Source organism: Haemaphysalis longicornis, unplaced genomic scaffold (genome assembly GCF_048455015.1).
Source record: "Haemaphysalis longicornis isolate Haplotype H1 unplaced genomic scaffold, Haemaphysalis longicornis Haplotype H1 scaffold_1, whole genome shotgun sequence".
In the NCBI taxonomy this organism is placed as follows: Eukaryota; Metazoa; Arthropoda; class Arachnida; order Ixodida; family Ixodidae; genus Haemaphysalis; species Haemaphysalis longicornis.
The window spans coordinates 35282071-35298444 of NW_027526203.1; the positions used below are offsets into that span (position 1 = coordinate 35282071).

Here is a 16374-nt window from a genome sequence, read left to right on the forward strand (position 1 = left end):
CGGCAAGTTGCTTGGAGATCCACTGCCTTCTCGCCCCATATGAGAGGGAAAGAAAAAAGGGCAAGGGCTCAAGGGGTCTTTTCTCGCCACTGCCGACCCCGTGCGCACCCAGCTCCAGTCGTTACACCGGATCGTTTACCTGGAACACTGCAGTTGCGCAAGCGCATGCTTGTTCAGTCGTAGCCGGTTCGATGGTGTTATATCTTTCTCCGCGGTCTGTCCAACCGAGACCCGTTTATCGCTGGATATTCAAAACGAAGCGCCAGAGGCGGCGTTTGGGCAATGTAGCGACATACAAGGAAGGTGTGCAGGAGCAACTCGTGAGTATTTTCTTGCTTATAGGCCCGTGTACACTTGCGACGAACAACGCGATTTCTGTCGCGGCGACAAATTGGCCTAGACCGAGCGACAAAACGGATCACCGGGCGGCAAAAGTTTCCGAAATCGCGTCTCATCGTCGCAAGTGTGAACGGGCCTTAATATGTTTGGTGAACTATATAGTAGGCAGTATTGATGGAAGAATCGATGTTACGGGTACGTTGAATGGAAACGATTTTTGTTCGTTGCATGGAAACGATTTTTGCGCGCTTTGTGCGAAGCAAAGTGAATTCGGATAGCTAACCTCGCCCACACTCGAATGATCTTCACTTCAGCCGGGCAAGTGAAGTAGCGGCTTGGGCACGCAAAACAAAATAATGTGCGTGTCACGTTAGTTCGCTGTGCGAAATTTTGAAAAAAAAAAAAAGCATTACGTTTGCCCCTAATTGCCTGGCGATGCGATAATTATGTTGGGAACGCCAAGGTTCCTTAACGTGAAAAAAAAAAAAGGGGGGGGGGGGTGCAGCCAGTGCAGCTACTTCGGAATGTAGTCGATACAAATGCAAACGAACAGGTCAGAATGCACCCCTTGGTAGCCTATTTTGCCGCTGGTTAGCTTAGACGGTATGACGGTGTACCTATCGCAAAAAGTTCGTCAGACTTCTGGGATATATTGTTAAAAGCTGCAAACCTGAGCCTTTTGTCGTAGCTTTCTTCGCTGGCGAGTAAGCAACCAGACAACCTGCGTGATTATATAGCCAACTTTGTTAGAAAGGGGCACTTTGAGGGCTGAAGGTGTCACAGAGGGTGGGAAAAAGTGCGCTGTTCGAGTACATGCGTTCGTTCGCGACTTACATTTTTGAAATGCATTAAAGCAGCATAGCGCGTTCTTGAGTTGTGAGAAATGCACCCCAAAAGGCTGGTAAATAGCAGCTGGTAAAGAGTCGAAGTCACATTCATTGCAGGCTATGGTTTTCAAGATACCCTCAAACCGGGAAAGCCGCGGAGTTCATCGACGATGAGTGCCAATCCCGAGACCATAGAAACTGGTAAGTAAATATTGCTCAATTGTGTAAATGGCTAGCGGGTTTAGCGAATCAAAATGGAAAAGCGAATTCAATCGATAACGCACAGCACAACAGGAGCTGGAATGACCAGGGCAGGTGCCACTTTCAACTAAGCCGATAAAGATCCGAAGGGGGGAATTGGGGTTAAGAGGTGTGGGAGGTACTTGGTCATTCTAGCGATCACCCACTCCCTCTAAAGGGAACCGTTCCGCCCAAAAGAGGTCACTCTGGATACAGAATTTTGCCTACTGCGCGTACTTTATCAGAAGTTTGGAACGAACACACTTTCATTGGGGCCGCATTGGTCATGCACAGCCGTCGTTCGCCGAAATAAAAACCGACATGCTTCGAGCAAAAAGGCTAGTTCTAGTACTGTTCATCGGTGGTGCGGTTTCGAACAGCTTGAATCAAAGGCTTTTACAGCCGTGGTTCCAGGCGCTCTTCCCAACTTTTGAAAAATTGTTTTGGCGCTCTTTGCCCCAGTTGGCCTTGCGCCATAAACATCCAACCATCATCATCAACTTTTGAAAAATCCTGTAAATATGCTCAGCAGTGATGAATAACAGGGTGCGTTTCATATGACGAGGTAACAACGCCGAGCGTGAAAAAAACAAAAACCATGGTTAAAGTGAACGCTAACAAATTTAGTGGCTGCAATGATACGCATGGCTTTGACTAAAAAACAGAACCTTCCTGCATTCGTGCAAATAAAAAAAAAAAGAAGAATGCCCGGGTTGTTGTAAAATGCTCAAATTCTTCCTCCTTTCTTCCCCTAGCCTGTTCCAAGCATGTATTAAACATGTCACACAACTCTTTTCAGTGCTGAGAAAGAGTAGGATCGAAGTTGTTCGTTTATGAGTTCCCACTTTGGTTCCCTTTATTACGTAAGTAAACTTGGACCATTATACACATTCGTGTTAATGGGTGTTTCTTTTTTGTGAACCATCTGTAATACCTCTGTAGCACTTTGTGTTCTTTTTTAGGTGAAAGATCTGCCGGACTGGAGGAGCAAACGTCGCTTCTACAACCAAGCGAATTTTCAGATGGGTTGTTTCGATTGAGGTAGCGGTCATCTATATACAGTTGGACAGGAAGAAAAGAAGAAAAAGGTCCGAGAGGTTAGTATCCGTTCCCGAGTAGTATTTGGTGAGTGTAGAAAATTTCTGAGAGCGTGTTTTGATTTGTTTTAGTAGTTCAATTTATGAACTGCTATGCAGCCCATAACTAGTCGCGCCCTATGCTTTCCAGCTGCTGACGCAGGTCACAGTCGATAGCGGGCCACATCATTGGTGACTGGATCCACTTTGCGAATACAGGAACCCACAAGGTAAGCAATAAACTAATATTCTCAAAATTTAATATAGTGCATTTATATTTAAATGATTTTCATCCTAATCTCTGCCTAATAAAAATACATGAACCATGCAGAAGAAACAACACTCCGCTAGCGAGCGACTTTGACGAACAGTCACTAACCTGTATAGGTTACTGTCTCGGGAGATTCAAGTTGGGAGTCAGGTGACCCAAAATTTTGTGCGCTTGCTTTCTTCTGGTCATATGGTTAGCACGAGTTGCTGCGTAGCTGCTTGTTCAGTTGCTCTCCTTTTAGTGCGTGCGTGTGTGCGCTCGTTAACTAAACAAATCCTTGGGCGGCGACTACTTTTTCGCGCAAAAACCGCCTACTGCCGCAGCGTACTGAAGTAGGAATTGTTTGCTTTTTCCACACAGACGCAGCCAGCCCCTGGATGGAGCCTCCTCTCCTGCACAGCAGCAGCAATGGAATGTAAATAAAAAAAATGTTGTAACCATGCAAAAATAAAATAAAATTTTATTTGAAATTTCACTTTTCCTTGTTATTTTGAAAATGCTTTAAAATATATCGTAACCGGCAAACGTGGATAACAGAAACAATGCTCCACGATACACATTCCACACGTTTGGCAAAACGTCACTGTAACGTTCCTGGTCCACATTCTGAAAATGTTTTGCAACGTTAAAAGATTGTTACAAGCGTGTTTTCTGCAACGTTAAGTAAATGTAAATCCAACATAATTACTATGTTGTCGAAATGCTTCCTCACAGTTCCAATAATGTTTGACGAAACGTTACTGTAACGTTTTTTAGTTGTTCTTAAAATGTTTTTGTAGGGTGCTTCTGCAACGTTAGGTAAACGTAACTCCAAAAGTATTTATATGTTGTAGAAATGCTTTCTTACTGTTCGCATAACGTTTGGCGAAATGTGATGTAATGTTTTACATTGTTTTTAAACGTTTTTTGAACGTTATTAGCTTGTTCGCTGCAACGTTAGGGAAATGTAACACTAACATTAATAATATGTTGTAAAAATGTTTTGTGGACGTTTAAATAATGTTTGACAAAACATTACTGTAACGTTTTTGATAACATTAGTTAAACATTTCAAAAAAATGACATTAAGAACATTGCTCTAACGTTAGCACCAAACAAAAAAAATACGTTCTTCTAATGTTTTGGTGCTACTTGGGTTGTGGCAAATTTTAATTTTTGTCCCCAGTGCAAATTACAAAAGGCACAAATTGCGGCTCGGTAAACGTTATGTGGTGCTTTTGAATGGACTATGTATTAGGGGTGGGCGATTGATCGATCAACTTTCCGATTAATGCTTTAGTTGCGATTAATTTTTTAGTCGGTCGAAGTCATGTGAGCAAACCGAAACAGGAGTACCGCGTTGAAATTGTGTGCATGCCGAGGACCATATTTGTGTTCAAATAGCCTGCGTGACGTTACAACAGAAAACAATGCAAGTATGCTCAGAGATGATAGCAATTAAAACTGTTGGGACGGAGAAGCATTTTATTATTATCATCGGTGTATGGATTCCATTAAATATTATTTTTGGTCATTTTTCTTTCAAAACCAACACTACCGATTAATTGATTAATCACCAGATTAAAGCTAATCGGATTAAAACGGTCAGACAGATTAATCGGATTAAAACTTTTAACCGACACCCAGCCCTACAATGTATGCAACCTACATCTTGGCTTTATTCAAAAGGTGAGACAGTGTACATCATTACTACAATATTGTTCTATGAGGAACAACACTACCACCACACAGGAATTAGAATACCCACGGGTAGATTTCACAAACAGGCAGCCAGAATGCAAAGGAAGCCAAGTAAACCAGAAGAGGCCACCCACTTATTAAACAGCCATCGGTTCCGTTCTTGTGCAAGATGGATAAAGCCTGCCACTTGACCTTACTTCAACTGTGGTATCAAAACAGCTTGTCTGGGTTACTGCTGCTGCTTCCTTTTTTTTCTGCCATGCTATAGGTACTCGGTACGAGATGAAATATTTGCTACCACTACAAAATGTCTTAACTAAAAGCCCGCAACCCTTCTAGTTATATATCTTATAGGAGCTTCTGTAGAGACCAGGGCTGCGAGGATATGAAATTCTGCTTTTAAAGCTGTTTTATTGAACTAGCTTTTAATAGGAACAAATATTTTCGAATTAAAGTGCTCTCCTAAAGCACCTTTCTCTTCGAAACGTGTTTTGGTTGAATTGGTCTATGATATTGACAAAATAAAATAAAAAAAAATTATGAGCGCTAAATACCAGCGTATGAAAAGAACGGACGACAAATACGACAGCTGCTTGCCTTTCTCGTCCGTTGTTCTTGTAGCGCTCGTATTTTTCAACTCCTTCCGCCTGTCCTTTAGCCGCACGTCACAGGTGCATTGCGGTAAAGCCTGTCGGCGCTAGCGGTGAAAGCGGCGCTAGTTAGCGGTGGCCGATCGGTCATCCAAACTTTTTATGGGCCTGGTACTGGTACTACAGCGGAGTTATGGTGGAGTCAGTGACTCGAACAGGCAACATGAACAGCACGCTTAAAGCAGATACGCGGCGCCTTCATCAACCAACAGCTCGACGCTACACTTGACAATCATGTAAGCAACCGTCCACGACGTTGACCCGCGGCTACGTTGACACAAACTCGGGCATCAAACAAACGCCAAAGCGAACCTACCGCTGCAGAAGGGCGTATGTACCTGCGCAATAGTGATAAAAAAACACCTTACCGCAGTGCATAGCTTCTTGATGCTATGCGCAGTGCCTTCGCGATAAAAGTAAAAAAAAGAAAAGCCCACGGTCCAGGAAGTGACGAAAATGCCTTTATCACGTTGTGCGAGCACGAAGCCGAGCAGAGCGAGTGTGCGGCGCGCGGCCGGCGGTAGTAGCAGTAGTAGCTTGAGAGGCTCCTCGAGGCGTCCTGCCTCGCTAATAAAGTTAGTTTTCTGCCTTCGAGTGCCTTGGTCGCGTCTCGGGCCCTCGCTGGCCCGCGTCGCCCCTCACAACTGGCGCAGTCGACCCCGAACCGTGCCTGGAGCAGCGCCCCGTGAAGTTTCGTCGCCCAGCGCTCCCTCCGTGTGCAGGTGCTACCGCCCACTTCGCCCGAGCCATTTCGCGCTTCGCCCTGTGTTTTGCCGACTGTCGTGTTGGCGCCTGCCCGCCCGATGAAGTAACCTGCTTTCAGTGCCCAAACCGTTCGCCCTACTCGCCCTCTCGTCTCGTAACCAGTTTGCTGCCTTGTACCGCCATGCCGCTCGTGAATTGGAACGAGGCTACGCCAGAGGACCTCGCAGGCTTTACAGCAGATTATCTCCGTGAAGAGTTGGCTTGCCGAAATCTGGACGCTACCGGGCCGAAGGAAGAAGTAATAAACCGCCTTATCGCCGACATCGCTCAAAACAGCTCAGCCACGCCCACTTCCCCAGACTCCGCGGCGTCCACCCAGCGCCCTGACACAGCACCGCCTCCGCCGAGCTCCGATGCAGCACAAACTACCGAGTGGCTGGCAGGTTTACTTCAGCAGCTCCTTCATGTGTCGCAACGCGCTGCAGTCCCTGTTCAAGTCACAACTCTTCCAGACCTGTCCGCATCGCTTCCTACTTACAGTGGGGACGGCGGCATTTCAGCGTCCCACTGGATTGAAGAGTTGGAGCGAACTCAAAACCTTGCTTCGTGGCAGCCTTCAACACTACTCGCCGTCGCCATGGGCAAACTTCGTGGAGCGGCCGCTGATTGGAAAGCCGTCATTGGCCGTCAATGCCCGACGTGGGAAACGTTCAGGCAAGCGTTCCTAGATCAATTCAGCGCCAAGCAGACCTTGCTGCAGTGGCAACAAGCAGTTACTTGTCGCGTGCAAGCACACGAAGAGAATCTTGTCAACTACTCTCTGGCAAAGCTGAAGCTCATCTCTGGATGCCCAGTCACTCTCTCGGACACTCAGCGCATAGAGTACACCCTTCAAGGCATTGCCGACTCGAACCTGGCCACTACTATAGCAGCACAACACCCAGCGACCGTCGCAGCATATATGGACATTGTCACTCAGCTTGATCAAACACTGAGCCATTCGGCCATTCCATTTTCACGCCCAGGGTATCTAAACGCCACACCACCCACTCCAAGCCTACAGTCGCCTTCCCGCAACTCAGCGTACATGAATCCTCAGGCTGTGTCAGACAGAACGAGCCGGCCACAGCGAATTTCAGCCCTGCCACCAGACCAACAAGAGTTCCGATACCACACCATCTCCGCTAAACATGGTGCTCCTGCCTACCGTCCTGGACAGAACTTGGCCGAAGCCGTGTGCTTCCAATGCCGCCAAAAAGGACATCTCGCATCCAAGTGTCCATCTAGAGCTACCACTACAACGTCTAGTACACATTCTTCCCCAGCTCTCCACAGTACCCCTTCGGAAACCCTCGATGGATCACTGGTCCAGTGTGCCATTGTTACCACCACAATTGCTGGGATTGGTCAAGTGGATGCATTTCCCGACAGTGGATCGAAAGTGACGCTTGTTTCCCGCTGCCTGGTCAGCTCTTTGCCCCTCTTGCCCTGGACTAGACCCCCTCTAGTCGTCGTTGGTAGAGAAACAGTAGCTCCAGCTGGTGCCGTATGTTTGAAGGTTTCTGTCGGACCTATCACCGCCTTGGTTGAAGCAGCCGCCCTCCATAATAATGCTGTGCCACTTATATTAGGTGAAGACTGGTTTTCTGCAAGCCATGCACAATTGGTGTTTCAGCCACCCATGCCAACTGAAATTCGCCACGCACCCACAGGAACGATTGTTCGGTGCCATGAACGACTGTTGCCCAGGATGTCGAACGCTGTTATGATCCAGGGGTCCTTGTTCAATCACCATATGCCTGGACACCACAGCTCAGCAGGACTCCAGTGTTTGCCACTCCCAGGACCAGATGAGCCGCCGTGGTTAGCACTATCTTGCCAAGAGGATGTTCCCAACAACTACAGCCCCTCTCCGGAATGCAGGCAAGCTGCTTCTCCAACAGTTGAGGACGAGTGCCTGTTGCGCATCCGGGACGAGGAGGAGAAGCGGCGGGAGGTGGCGTCCAAGTTCCAGACGACCTTGCTGGACATCACAGCCGTGCTGGAGGAGAACCAGGCACGCAGCCTGCAGCTGCGCGAGGAGAACGCCCAGCTCGCACAGCGCCTCCGGGCCCTCATCGAGCACTACGACGTCTGGGAGAAGAACGTGGACACGGTGCTGCAGCAGAAGGACCTGCAGGTGCAAGTGGCCGCCACGCATCTCGCCAGGGTCCAAGCACAGCTGGAGCAGGAGAGGCACAGCTCGGCCATCGAGAAGCAGTTGATGCTGAAGCAGGTGGCGGAGTCCCAGCGGCAGACTACCGAGCTGGCCACCCGGGAGTCCAACCTGCGGGAGGAGCTGACGTCGCACGCCAGCAAGTACGAGGAGTTCCAGGGGGCCCTCGCCCAGAGCAACAACCTCTTCCGCAGCTTCAAGCAGGACATGGACAAGATGACGAAGAAGATCAAGAAGCTTGAGAAGGAGACAACCCAGTGGAAGCTACGCTGGGAAGCCAGCAACAAGGCACTGGCAGATCTCACGGCAGAGAAGCAGAGCCGGGACAAGGAGCTGCTGGCCGCCCAGCAGCAAGTCATCACCCTGGAGAAGCAGTGCCACTTCCGTGACCAAAGGGACTTGGTCCAACAGAGAGGAGCCGGATGTGAGCCAGCGCACCGACTACTAGCGACACCTGCCCGACACATCAGAAGCCAGCGCCACAAGCGCACATACTACGGCAACACCTGCCTGCCACATCGAAAGCGAGCACAAAGCCGAGGAGAGCGAGTGTGCGGCGCACGGCCGGCGGTAGTAGCTTGAGAGGCTCCTCGAGGCGTCTTGCCTCGCCAATAAAGTTAGTTTTCTGCCTTCGAGTGCCTTGGTCGCGTCTCGGGCCCTCGCTGGCCCGCGTCGCCCCTCACAACATACTATTTTACATTGCCTAACTGGTGAAAAGAGCAAACTTTAAATCGTAAATCAGTGAGAAGCTGAAGGCATGTAAAGTTTTATAACTGCACCTCGCAGGCAGCCAGTGGTGATCAGCCTTTCTTATATGCACCTCCTGCAGCTGTAACTGCCCTACCTGGCCTAATTGCACCTAATGACGGTACAGGACGAGAATATTAACATATAAGCCATTTGCAGTGTCGTGGTATTTTATTCTCTCTCTGTTTCCTTAGTGCAGGAACACATCCAGCTCAGCATCATCACAAACTTTATAAATGAGAGCAGAGCAAAGTTCATCCAGCTATGAGTGGTCATAGCGCTGTACTCTTATTTTTATGGCGAGCCTTCCCTGACGAAAACACCTTTTCCCATGGCGTTCTACACCCATGACTACTATTTCTGAGACCCACTTTGGGTTGCCCATAGAAGCATCCATTCCACTGAGAGAAGGACGAGTCATTTATGCGAGCCTTCCCCATCGAGATGTCAATAGTCACCTGCACTCATGCTATTGTCACTCCAATTGCCTTTGAACTCTCAACTGTGCATTGTGCTCTCAAAACTGCAAATGCTCAACGCAGGAACACACGTGTACACTAGCTCAATCAGCGCAGTAAAGATTGATTGTAGGGTTTAACGCGCCGACGCAACGCAGGCGATGAGGCGCGCCGTAGTGGAGGACTCCGGATTAATTTTGACCACCTGGGGATCTTTAACGTGCGCCGAAATCTCGTACACACAGGCGTTTTTGCTTTTCGCCTCCATCAGAAAAGCGGCCGCGGCGGCCGGGAATCGAACCCGCGACCTCGTGCTCAGCAGCGCAACGCCTTAGCCACTGAGCCACCGCGGCGGGTAGCGCAGTAAAGCACTGGGACAGGAAAATGCTTTGAGTCTTCCAGCATATTCATGGTCACTATTCAATATTTCCATCCGGTGATTGCAAAGACACAGCCTGAATGTTTCTAACCACTTTGCCGACCACATTTTCCCCTCGCCATACCAGAATCTTTCCCAAATAACTGCCTTCAGGTGCTTCTGCTTTCTTAAGACTCAAAAATCTCTGCCCCCAAAGTTGCCGATGCATCTGCTCCCTTCTTTGCACTGTTTCCGAGAGGAAGTTTCTCTCCAAAGGCGTCTAGTTAGAGTGGACCTCACACTTTTTCAATCTGGACATGTAATACCCTGTCCACTGAACTCCACATACATGAGTCACTAAGTCGTAAATTTTCATAATGTCTTTGCACATTGATAGCAGGTATAGGTTCTGAAGAGTGGACTCTGGTGGTATGTTTTGGGGCAACACGTTACGTAAAATGGACTCGGCAAGCCTAAAAAGGCATTTTTAGGGCAACAAAAAGCCAATATAGGCTCGAATCTAAAAATAAGCCCTTATATATGTACAATCGACAGTTGATTAAATTTCAATTCCTGTAGTTTGTGCTTATTTGTTGAATAAACTTTACAGGGACTCCAGGAAAAAAATGGGCATTTTGCCTAAAGTTTCGATCTCTAGTTATATTTTGTATATCAGGGCATGAGCTGTGTCACAAATATTATCATGTGCCTGTGCATGACTGTTTTGTGTGCTGGAATTTGCTTTTTTTACTGATGTGCACATGGTTTTTGTATATACACGATTGTACTTTAGCAGTAATACTTTGTTGCACTTGTTCCAGTCATCCTCCTCTGTTGCTTGTCAAAATTTTTCCTGTAAATATGCGAGAGAGAGAGAGAGAGACAAACTTTTATTCTGTTGAGCCCGTTGCGGGAGGCCCAGCAGCCAAGGCGTTGGAGTCTCAGCGGTGGGCCCCAGCTGGTGCCTATGTTGCCAAGCTCCCTCACCTCAGCGACCCGTGTGAGAACGGCCAAGTCCCCCGGTTCCCGCATGCCCCGACACCCCGGTGCCCTCGTGAGGGCGGGCCACCGGTGCCGGCGCGTCCAGAGCCAGGCGGACCAGCCGCAGCTGGATCTCCGGGTCGTTGCTGCGCAGAGCTGTCTCCCAGTCGTGATGACTCTTAATGAAAGTCGGTGGTGCCTTCGGGCAAGCCCAGATTATTTGTGGGAGTGTGGCTTTATCAATCTTGCATCTTGGACATTGGTCGGTATAAGTCTCTGGGCATATGTGGCTGAACAGTTTGGGGTGAGGGTACGTATTCGTTTGTATGAGTCTGGGTGTGGTAGTCTGTTGTCCGGTAAACTGGCGGGAGGGGTTAGGATATTGTTGACGATTTTCGCTGTAGTAGTGAAGAATGTCGCTGTATGTGAGCAGCGGGTGGCAGTGCAAGTCGGGAGAGACGGGTCGATCGACTGGGTCCTGGCTCGTGCATTCACAAGCCCAATCATGTGCCACCTCATTGCCCTCCAGCCCAGCATGTGCCGGTGCCCATATGAGGTTGATTTGCGGAAGTGGGTGCATATCAGGGAATGTATCTTGCCAATAAATCCTAGTTGGAAATAGCACTTGTTCATGTCATCCTTCTTTGACTCTCATCCAAATTTTGCACTTTACACATGTGAAGTCGCCCAAAAGTACACATCAGTCAGTTACATGAGAGATCCGGAACACCACCCACTAAAAGTCTGCATGGCTTCACCTAATAATTAGGTTGTAAGCTTCAAGTGATAACAACACTAGCCATCCATAGTTAACATCTATGGAGAAAAAGTGAGTAGTATAATGCGCAAAAGAAATATGAAAAGATACGAGGCTGTTTGGGCACAACTTTTTTTATTGGAATCGAATATCCCGAAAAAAAAAAAAAGAGTCAGTGTTGGGTGCAACAGGGCCTCGGAACACGTTGGCTTTAACACGTATAAAACTTGGCCGAGTTTCCAGGCATAGCCAGGCATAATCTTAGCCGAACCAAGAATAAGCTAGTAGGTGGGCCCATCTGAACGCCACTAGTGTAAAAGCGTCCCAATTCTTTTTTTTTTTGTGTGTGTCTAGTCTTGTGGGTAAGGTAACTCGCTCCAATGCAGGCCGGCCTGGTTACTGCAAGTTTGAATCATATGCGGGTATCTTTTTTACAGGCATGGTGCTATTTGATGCGACAGAGTCTACATTTCGAAGACAATTCGGTGAAGAAATGTGAGCTTCAGCAGGGAAATTGTGTAAAACAGCCAGTTTTTTCGAGTTTGGCTGCAGTAGTTGCTAGACAACTGAAACAGTTGATGATGATTTTGGGTTTAATGGCGCAAGGCCGACAAAGGCAAAGAGCGCCATGACAATGATGAAAGAGATTAGAAAGATTTGTAAAGGAGGCACTAGTTTAAAAAGCTTTACTCAGGGGGTTGGTGTATAGGGCCATAATTAAAGCATAGTGAGTATACTAAGATAAATAGTGTATAGGGTCATATTAAAACAGTGAGTGCAAGAACCTAAGGTGTAAAGTCTCAGGTTCCACCACTGTTTTAAAACACATAATGAACACAGGTGAGGTTATGGTCTATATGATATGTATTTTAAAAAGTCTACATCTGCTAGGTAACTAAAAACTTTTTTGTATGGGAACATTGGATGGTCTGATAAAAATAGTGAAGGGTGCAAGGGAATGTTATATGTGTAAGCTTCATTAAAATGGCGTTTCCTTTCAGTGATGCACATGTCACACTCAATAAGAATATGAAGGACAGAAAGCTGACCCCCACATCGATGGCACTGTGGCTTGCTTGCGTCTGTTAAAAGGTATGAGTGTGTGATGTGTGTGTGGCCAATTCTTAATCTGCATAATGCTACCTCTACAAATCTGTCATGTTTTTCAGCAGGGGGCTTTTCTATTTTGGGCTTAACGATATGTAGTTTACTCTCTACTTCTCTGTCCCATTGCTGCTGCCAGTGGTCCCGCAGCTTCCTTCTTACAAAAGGTTTCAGATCTTGATATGGGACCTCGTTTACGTCTATGCTGCTTCAAAGGGCGGCAGCTGCAGCACTACGGTCAGCAGCTTCATTTCCAGCAATGCCGCTGTGGCCAGGAACCCAGCAGACTGTGACAACGAGTTTCAGGGCATAAGCCAAGTAGAGAGCTCTTAAAACACAATTAAAAGTGGGGTTTCTACTGACCTTCCGAGATGAAAGATTTGAGACGACACTCAGAGAGTCCGTGTATATAACTGAGTTCTTAATTTTGTTTTGAAGAATGTGGTTTAAAGCCAGTAGTATACCGTACGCCTCTGCAGTGAATATGCTTGTGTTCGTGTTCATCGTTTTGGACACATTAAGTAGGGGGCCATTTGCAGCACAGGATACGGCTGTGGTAGTTTTTGAGGCATCTGTGTAAAATTCAGCTGCCTTGTATTTGTCTTGGAGGAACAGAAAATGCTGAGTGATGACAAAGTTTGGTACATTTTTCTTATGTATTTCTCTAAAGGACATGAATTGGGAAAGTGTCCCACGGAGCGACCAAATCATAAACTGAGGTACAGTAGACATCAGTGAGAGGAACTTGGAACTCGCTGACGAGGTGTGAAACTGCCAGCGGGAAAGGTGGAGCTATGGATGGTCGGTTTTCAAAGAGATGATCAGTTGTGTTATTTTTCATTATGGTATTCAGAGGGTGTTCCTTCAAAGAAGTCATCTTTGTGGCATACATCAGAGCAGTGTAGGCGCGCTGGTACCCTAGAGACCACTGGTTTGATTCGACATGAAGGGATGGAACAGGACTTGTTCGATATGCCCCTGTGGCCAAGCGAAGCTCCAAGTTGTATACTGGGTCCAACATTTTGAGTGCTGTTTTGGTTGCAGACTGGTATACAATGCAGGCGTAGTCTATTCTTGACCTAACGACACTATTAAGAAGTGCTAGCAGACATTTTGTATCCGTACCCCAGGACTGATGAGATAGTATCTTTAAAATGTTCATTGTTTTCAGGCATTTTACTTTTAGTAATTTAATGTGTGGTATGAATGTGAGCTTGTGGTGGAGCAAAATACCTAGAAACCTGTGTTCCTTTTTCACTGGTATGGGCTGACCTCCTAACATGATACAAGGAAAAGGCTGTACACCGCGTATCCTAGAAAAGACAACAACAGCACTTTTATCAGCGTTAAACTTAAAACCATTTCTTTCAGCCCATATGTAACCAGCCTGTTGACACTTAATTGGATTTGACGTTCACATATCGACAGATTACAGGATTTAAAGCTAACTTGGATATCGTCAACGTAGGCAGAGTATGAAACAGTCCGAGGCAGCACAGTTTTAAGAGAACTCATTTTAACAATGAACAGTGCACAGCTCAGCACTCCTCCCTGGGGTACGCCATTTTCTTGAACAAATGTTCTAGACAGGGCAGTCCCCACACGGACACGAAATGTGCGATCAGACAAATAGTCTTGAATAACATTGAGTATATTGCCACTAAGGCCAAACGACTGCAAGTCCAATAGAATGCCATATCGCCACATTCTATCGTAGGCTTTCTCCATATCAAAGAATACAGAGAAGCAGTGCTGTTTATGGACAAAAGCGTCTTTAACATACGATTCAAACGCAACCAGATTGTCTGTAGTTGATCTCCCAGGCCTAAACCCTGCCTGATTTTTGTCTAGAACACCATGAAACTCCAGAAAGTAAAAAAGTCGCCGGTTTATCCTTTTTTCAAGGAGCTTACACAAACAGCTGGTCAGGGCAATAGGCCTGTAACTAGCAGCAAAGGACGGTTCTTTCCCCTCTTTTAGAAGAGGTACAACGATTGCCTCTTTCCATGCTTTTGGAAAGCGGCCTTTCTGCCACATTTTGTTAAAGAGAGAGAGTATTGTGTAAAGTGTGTCAATGTGTAAGTGCCTGATCATCTCATAGCTGATTCTGTCAGCTCCAGGGGCTGACTTACCACATGTGGACAATGCAGTAATAAGTTCGGGCATCGTAAATGGTGCATTGTATCCTTCATTTGAGCGTTTGTTCACACAAAGGGGCTGGCGCTCAGCTGCTTTCTTGTGCTGTAAGAATGTTTGTGTGTAATGAGAGGAGCTGAATACGTTTTCAAAATGTTTGCCGAGAGCATCTGCTTGGTCTTTTATTGTGTTACCGACACTATTTACAAGGGGAGTAGGGTTGGTATTGTAGCCTTTTAGTTTCTTTATCCTAGTCCATACTTTGCGAGAGTCTGTGTAAGAGTTTATAGACGATATAAACCTTGTCCAACTTTCGTTTTTTGCTAAGCGCCGTGTCCGCTTTCCTTCGGCTTTTGCCCGTTTGAACTTAAGCAGGTTCTCTGCCGTAGGATAGCGGCGTAAGAGTGCCCATGCTTTATTCTGTTCGGAACGTGCACGCTTGCACTCCTCATTCCACCATGGTCTAGGTCTGGGGAGGGTTTTAGGAGTGGTCTCTGGAATGCTCTTTTGAGCACAGTCGAGATAATGGGCCGTAATAAGTGAGCTGGCTGCTTTAACATCTAAATGACTTATTAGTGAAGGGGTTAGCCTGGAAAGTTCTTTGAATGTTTTCCAGTCAGCTGCATGTTGTTTAAAAGTTCGAGGCGAATCGGTGTCTTGGGAGTTATTGCTTGTAGCTAGTAGTTTCACAGGGAAATGGTCGCTGCCAAAGGGGTTGTTAATTACTTTCCACTCACAGGTGGGCAGTAAAATTGCGGAGCCAATTGCCAGGTCTATTGCAGAATATGTGTTGTGGGCCGTGTTGTAGTATGTTGGATGTTTCTTATTAAAGATGCAACTGCCAGATGATGTGATGAACTTTTCAATTAGCCGCCCTCGCGCATCAGCTCGCGCAGATCCCCAGAGAGGGTTGTGGGCATTAAAATCCCCAATAATTAAGTAGGGTTCAGGTAGCTCATTGGTGAGGTTTTCGAATTCGACGCTGGATAGATGATAGTCCGGTGGAATGTAAAGAGAACACACTGTTATTAGTCTATCAAAAATTATGGCTCTAACGGCAACTGCTTCAAGTGAAGTTTGTAGCTGCAGGTGTTGACAGGCAACAGATTTTTGTACTATTATTGCCACACCACCAGACGGATGGTGGTAGTTCAGTCTGTCTTTACGAAATATAGTGTATTGTGTTAAAAAGTTTGTCTGAGATGGGCATAGGTGTGTTTCTTGGAGGCACAGTATGTTTGGTTTGTGATTTGAGAGTATATCATATATATCGTCAAGGTTGTTCAACAGCCCCCTACAATTCCACTGGATAACACTTTCAGCAGCCATAAACACCAAGAGAAGAGAAATACAGATCATGAGATGTTCTTTTTCCATTAAAAGGGTCATTAGTGAGGGAGTTTTGTTTTTGGGGCCCTTTTAGTAGTTTACCTAGGTCGCCGAGTTAGGTCCCGGTGTAGTGATCTTGGACGACTTCGGTTTGTTTGATTTACCCCGACCAGCGGAGCTGCGGCGCTCCGGTTGTGTTTCAGAAGCCGGTGTGCTTGGAGAGGCATCCATGGCCTCATCCAAGGTTTCTGAAGGAGAAGTGTCAGTGGAGACACTGTTTGTGCTAGAGGCCGCAGCCACAGCACTGGACATTGCTGCAACAGCAGTGACCGCAGGAGCAGCCTTCTGCTGTTTTGCAGATGCCCGGGATGGAGCCAGATCACTCATCTGGACTGAGCTCGTGCTTGAGGCCTTAGGCACAGCACCAGAGCTCGTGCTGGAGGCCTTAGGCGCAGCACTGGAGCACGCACTGGGGGCCTTAGGCACAGCACTGGAGGAGGG

General features: G+C 47.0%; 1 protein-coding gene across 1 annotated transcript; it reads left to right on the top strand.

Moving 5' to 3' along the window:
- The first annotated feature begins 7216 nt into the window (after positions 1–7216).
- LOC144175812 (beta-taxilin-like) lies at positions 7217–8623 on the top strand. The gene has a single exon (XM_077704815.1). The coding sequence runs from the start codon at positions 7470–7472 to the stop codon at positions 8583–8585; it is 1116 nt and encodes a 371-aa protein (XP_077560941.1). The 5' UTR covers positions 7217–7469; the 3' UTR covers positions 8586–8623.
- The last annotated feature ends 7751 nt before the right edge of the window (positions 8624–16374 follow it).